The sequence below is a fragment of the Arachis hypogaea genome, chromosome 6 (genome assembly GCF_003086295.3).
Source record: "Arachis hypogaea cultivar Tifrunner chromosome 6, arahy.Tifrunner.gnm2.J5K5, whole genome shotgun sequence".
Classification (NCBI taxonomy): domain Eukaryota; kingdom Viridiplantae; phylum Streptophyta; class Magnoliopsida; order Fabales; family Fabaceae; genus Arachis; species Arachis hypogaea.
The window spans coordinates 116,794,978-116,801,450 of NC_092041.1; the positions used below are offsets into that span (position 1 = coordinate 116,794,978).

Below are 6,473 nucleotides of genomic sequence, written 5' to 3' on the forward strand. Positions count from 1 at the left end.
ATACAAAAAAAAAATTAATTATTTGTATAAAATATAAATTAAAATATAATTTTTGACCTTTTCAAAATCTGCACACATCGATCCTATGGTCTAATTTGTCCCATTTTAAAAAAAATTTTACGTGTGCATCCGTATCAACTAGGTCAGTACAATGGAAGTCACGTTTGATTTTTTTTCATTGGGTTTGAGAGTTGACAGACCCAAGTAAATATGGATGATCGATATACTCAAATTTTAAAAAAGTTAGAAACTTAAATATATTTTTAAATCTTTAAAAACTTAAATATCCGCTGATAAAAAAATTAAATATCTATTTATCATTTTCTCAAAAATACATCGTAATTAATTTTTGTGTATACGATTTGAATGGAGGTTAAGAGTTTTGGACCATTTTGCGGAGCTGTCTCAAGTGGCATTTGGGTTGGCTCCTTTTAGGTCTCATGAAGCTGTGGAGAACACACTTGTTGATAGTATAGAAAATTATTATTAAAACTACAAGAAGCTATGGATCCTAGTTTTGTTAGAGAGAAATAATTAAATATAATTGGTAGCTCTCATGTCTCTTCTACGTGCATAGGACATGGCACCGACAATATCATGCTCATGCATTCCTTTGATGCAACTTATATAATTATAAACCATCAAAATAATATATATATATATATATATATGTTACATCAAGTCATAACAACTCTTATAAACAACTACATGTAAAGGGCAGAGAGATACGTGTATTTATAATAAATATAATAAGGTGAATGCTACCCAATCTCCTCTAAAATAACATGTAAATTATCCTTCATTATGTGTCACATTGTAATTGGTCCTTATCTTAACCATAGTTGGGGCGCCAACGTCATCGTCATCTACTGCCCTCCCACACAACCTCTCTTCCCAGTATAGCCAGCGCCTCTTTTTTGCCATGGATCACTTCTTACCCACTTAATTAATGGTTAATTTGGTTATTAAATTTTTTTATTAAAAAAACATATCTTTATTTAATCACGTGATGGAACATATATTTATATGTAAAATATAATATAATAAAATAAATCTATTCAAAGTATTTAAAAATATAATTAAAATCATGAACATACAAATATAATAATAAAATTTGTATTCCAAACAAATAAACATATTTTTTTATCATACATATATTATTTAAAAAATAAATATATTATTAAAATTAATAACAGAAATTTAAAATGATAAAATTCAACTCTTTTACAGTATTTTTATAGTATTTTTATTTTTTTAATTTTTAATTTATTAGTACTTTATTATTTAATTAATAATTAAACAAATTATTTTTATGAAAAATTATTTTTTGTATTATATTAGAGAAGAGACTAATATAACAGTTTAAAAAATAAATTGTATAAATATTTAAGAGATAAATATAAAATACATACCTAAGTAATATTTAGTTTGGTTATTAAATTTTTTTATTAAAATAAATCTTTATTTAATTACACGATAGAACATATATTCATATGTAAAATATAATATAATAACTCTATTTAGAGTACTTAGAAGTATAATTAAAATCAGAAAAAACATATTTTTTATCGTACATAAATTATTTTAAAAAAAATAAATTGTTAAAATTAATAACACAAGTTTAAAATGATAAAATCTAACTTTCTTACAAGTATTTTTTATAGTATTTTTATTCTTTTAATTTTTAATTTATTCATACTTTATTATTTAATTATATTTTACATATAAATATATGTTCCATCACGTAATTAAATAAAGATATATTTTTTTAATAAAAAAATTTAATAACCAAATTAACCATTAATTATGTGGGTAAGAAGTGATCCATGGCAAAAAGAGGCGCTGGCTATACTGGGAAGAGAGGTTGTGTGGGAGGCAGTAGATAGCGATAACGTTGGCGCCCCAACTATGGTTAAGATAAGGATCAATTACAATGTGACACATAATGAAGGGTAACTTACATATTATTTTAGAGGGGTTGGGTAGCATTTACCAATACTATGTCTAAAAAATTTGTTGATATATGTAACATTATTTTATATAAACATATGAGTGGTTGTTCCCAAAAAACAGTTGTTGATATTAGCCTAAAATGCAAATTTTGGTCTAACACTTTGGGAGTAAATAAAGTTGGGTTATCGTGTAATAAAGCAAAAAAGTAAGGAAAAGAAAGGCTCCATCGATTGATATTTGATGGTAATTGGGTTAAGATATGGAAAATTAGTTAAAGTTTAACATAATTAGAATGTAACTAATTATGGATGGGATAAGACATCTCATAATCTCTTTTGTCTCTCTTCAAGTAGTAGACCCAAAAAGTAGTTAACAATTGAAGATTATTGCTCATGGATAGGCTTCTATCTGCTCTCCACAATTTTAAGTTTTTAACAGCGTCATCTTCAATGTCAAGTATGCGTCAGCACAACATAGGTACTACTTTCTAATAAGAATAATTTTTTTGGACAGAAAAAAGGAATGTGTTGAATTGGGTTGAAAAAGAAGTATTTACTATTCTGAAGCCCAACCCAGAGAAGCACAGACCTGAATATATAGAATTGGGCTTCTTGGTAATTCCATTGCCAAATTCAGTCCATCCTAACTAAGTTGAGTTAGTCTAATAATTTGTTTTCTAATTCGTTTAAATAAATATTAAGAGTTGAAATGTACGTAATAATTTATTAGCCAATAACAAACATTTAATAAAATTTTGATAAATGATGCATTAGTTTTTGACCATGTAAAACCAAACAAAAAAAGACCAACACATCCTAGCCAACTTAGTTAGTTAAATTATCAGTTCACTGTGTTAAGTACATAACAATTCATTATGGAGTTCAAATACATACGAGATTAATTCTTAGCCAAATTGAATTAGGATATTCAGAAACCGAAAAAAATTAAAGTTTTGAAAATCGGTTCGAATTGGTCGAGTCGAACAGGTTAAATCAGAAACCAATGGCTACAATAGCTTGGACAATTAAAAAAACGTCTTTAAAAACCGGTTTTAAACCGATAAACCGTCCAAAAACTGGTTGGCTTGACCGAACCGGCCAAAAAAAGAGATGTACGACGCCGTTTTAAGTTTTAACAATCAGGAAAAGGAAAAAACCCAAAAAGCCCTAACTACTTCGAACGCAGCAGCCTCTGTTCTTCCATCTCGTCGTCGTTCTTCAACCAGTCCAGCACCTCTCTAGTTATTTTATTTTATTTAGTTACCTACCCTTTCTTTTCCTTGTGCAAGAAGATATTACATCCTTTTGCTTATAGTTTATGGGTGGTTGGTTATGTTCTTTCCTAGCAAAGCTTGATTCTTTTCGTCTTGCTAGTTATTACAATTTCTGTTCAAGAACAGAATTTAAAAGAAAAAAGAAAATTAATGTTTTTGTTTCGTTGGTTCTAGAAGGTGCTTTTTCCACTATGGTTACTTTTCATTCTTGATTTGGTTTTGGATTTGTGGAACTTAATTTGATTGCACACATTTTCATGTGGACTAAGTTCTAGACCTTAGAAGTTGTATAAAGTGAAATCTTTTTGTTGTGGGGGCTGGTTAATCCAGGCCTCAGCCAATTTATGTATAATGTTGTTAATTGTGACAGTTGGGATATTCAATGAATCAATGTGGAGCTGGTCTAGTCATAGTAGTCTAATTGATATTCCATGATTCTATAAATATGCTTGAACTGAACAAATGGCATACATATAAGTGTTAGTGGGAAATCATTGTAGAAACTTGTTAGTCATCTAGTTTTACTTCCTTAACAGTGATGCTGAAGCTTCCCTTGTCGATTGCTACTGTGCAGAGAAGTAGGTGGAGAATTAATATTGAGGCCATTAACGTATTCAATGGAGAGAGCTTGTGCATTAGAATAAAGACGAATTAGCATTATTATATTCTGAATGCAGAAACTTGAAAACGGGAGGAAGAAATAGATGCTTCAACACATACTGGGGCCGTCTGTTAAGTATTATTTAACCTCCCACTTAGTTATTCACCAAGCTCAGTAAAAATGCAATCTTTTGGTGGAAATTGCTTGAGATATCATAATTACTTCAGTAGGAACAACTCGATCCAAAATTTATTCTCTTTCCCAAGCTCATTTCTTCAGAAGTTCCCTCAGCTCATGTTCAAGGGCCTCATCTGTCAGAGACCACAAAAGATGTGTCTTTTTCATGATACCCAGAAATTTGAACCCCTTTTGTTTCAAATCACTGCTGGCCACGATAAATTTCCTATAATATTTGCACCTATTTGCGTCAATTATCATTGTTATTCAACCAGGGCTCCCTCAAGGTCTTATAGAAAAAGGATTCGCAAGAGGTTGTTGAAATCCCTAAAGCCTACTTTAGATCAAACAAAATTTCACTTGGCACTGTCCCAAATTCCACCAAGGTTCACCCCTGAAGAACTGTGCAATGTGATGACTCTTCAAAGTGACCCTTTGGTTTGTTTAGAGCTGTTTCATTGGGCATCTCAGCAGCCAAGGTTCCGGCACGATGTTTCCACTTTTCATGTCACCATAAAGAAGCTTGGTGCTGCAAAGATGTATCAAGAAATGGATGATATTGTGAACCAACTGCTTGCAGTTCCTTTGATCGGTTCAGAGGCACTGTACAACACCGTTATATATTATTTCACTGAGGCCAGGAAGCTGAGTAGAGCTGTGAATATATTTAAGCAAATGAAGAACAGTAGGAATTCAAATTCTAGGCCTTCAATTAGGACTTATAATATTCTATTTGCTGCACTTTTGGGTAGGGGTAGCAACACCTATATAAATTATGTGTATATGGAGACGATTAGAAGTTTGTTCAAGCAAATGGTGAATGACGGTGTAGAGCCAGACATATTTTCGTTAAATGCTATGCTAAAAGGTTATGTCCTTTCTCTCCATGTTAACGATGCGTTGAGGATATTCCATCAGATGGGTGTGGTTTACAATTGCCAGCCAAACTCCTTTACCTATGATTACTTGATTCATGGGTTGTGTGCTCAAGGCCGGACGAAAAATGCAGAAGAATTATGTCATGAGATGAAGATCAAGGGTTTCATCCCAAGTAGCAAATCTTACAATTCACTTGTCAATGCTTTGGCGCTTGGTGGAGAAATTGAGGAGGCAGTAAGTTATCTATGGGAGATGACCGAAAAACAGAGGTCTGCGGATTTTATTACTTATAGGACCGTGCTCGATGAGATTTGCCGACGAGGAAGTGTTCAGGAGGCAATGAGCTTATTGCGCAAGTTTCAGGATAAGGACCTTCTTGACGGGCATGCTTACAGGAAGCTTCTTTATGTGCTTGAAGATGACTATGGGAATTCTGTCAACAGAATTGATTGAGGTACAACAATCATAGATTCTTTTATCATTTAATTGTTTGGGAATTTCTCTGGTGAAGAGTGAAGTTGGTTGAAGAATGAAGATTGTAACTATATTTTTTAGAATATGCATTGCACATGTTTTTATTTTTTAGTATTTCTCTATATTGTAAAAAGAACAATCTTCCTTCTTCATTGAAAAACACTCTTCACTGTAGATATGTCCTAATTGTTGACATATCCTGTCAACCATTAGTTGTATGTATTTGTAATTTCACATGAGATGTCCCAGCTTTCATATTCTCTTGTATGTGTAGCAGGTGAACGCCTAAAAAAAATTGTTTATAGTTTTATGTATCCAAGTCTTGGAACCCCAAAAAACAATCAAACCTATGTAGAATTATGCAAATAAATTATTAACCATACTACATGGATATAAAAATTCAGCCACTGTATAGGAATAGATCTTTGGTGTTAGTGTAAGATATTCGATTCTGATGCTGTAAAAGAATTTTATTATTCTATTGTGAAACGTTTGATTAATCCGGTAGTTAGTTATTTTGTTGGAAAATGTATGAATCAACATATATAAATATACATGGCGAATGATAGAGGGATTGATTTTTGGTATTTATTGAGCATTTTTATAAACAAAACAATCGAGTTTAGTTTTGATCAATAATGAATTTATCCGAAGTCTTATATTTAGATTTCAGTGTCTCTAACGAATCTTATTTATTGTATTTGTTTAGTCTCTATTACTCTCTAATGAAAAATCTTCTTAAATGGGGTGACAAAAGATACACAGGATATAATATTGAGAGAAAAATTGAGATAAAAAACTTGATGGAGATTATTAAGTCATAGGATTTGGCTAAATTAGTTATTGCTAAAATGGCTGATTTTGTCAAGATGGATTGTATTGATGATAATATTTTACTTCATCTGATTGTGGTAGGTTAGTGACTTATGATTGTCTGAGTTTGTTAGTAAAATTAAAGTGTTTTTAGAAGGTTAATTGAACTCGGTTGGTTTTTATAGTTTTATCAAATTTATAATTAAGTCTATATATATTTTTTCAATTAGGTTTCTATATTGTGTTTATTTTATAATTAGGTCATTTCTAGTATAATAAGTGAATTAAGAGTTAACTAAATAG

At 30.9% G+C, this 6,473-nt stretch overlaps 1 protein-coding gene across 1 annotated transcript; it reads left to right on the top strand.

The window, feature by feature from the left end:
• The first annotated feature begins 3,243 nt into the window (after nucleotides 1-3,243).
• LOC112756110 (pentatricopeptide repeat-containing protein At2g27800, mitochondrial-like) lies at nucleotides 3,244-5,756 on the top strand. Its single transcript, XM_025804548.2, has one exon. It carries the CDS (start codon nucleotides 4,008-4,010, stop codon nucleotides 5,334-5,336), a length of 1,329 nt encoding a protein of 442 aa, XP_025660333.1. The 5' UTR covers nucleotides 3,244-4,007; the 3' UTR covers nucleotides 5,337-5,756.
• Nucleotides 5,757-6,473: the final 717 nt, after the last annotated feature.

What these genes read in the sequence shown, in the direction of transcription:
- LOC112756110 (XM_025804548.2), top strand. Translation starts at nt 4,008, where the DNA reads ATGCAATCTTTTGGTGGAAATTGCTTGAGATATCATAATTACTTCAGT.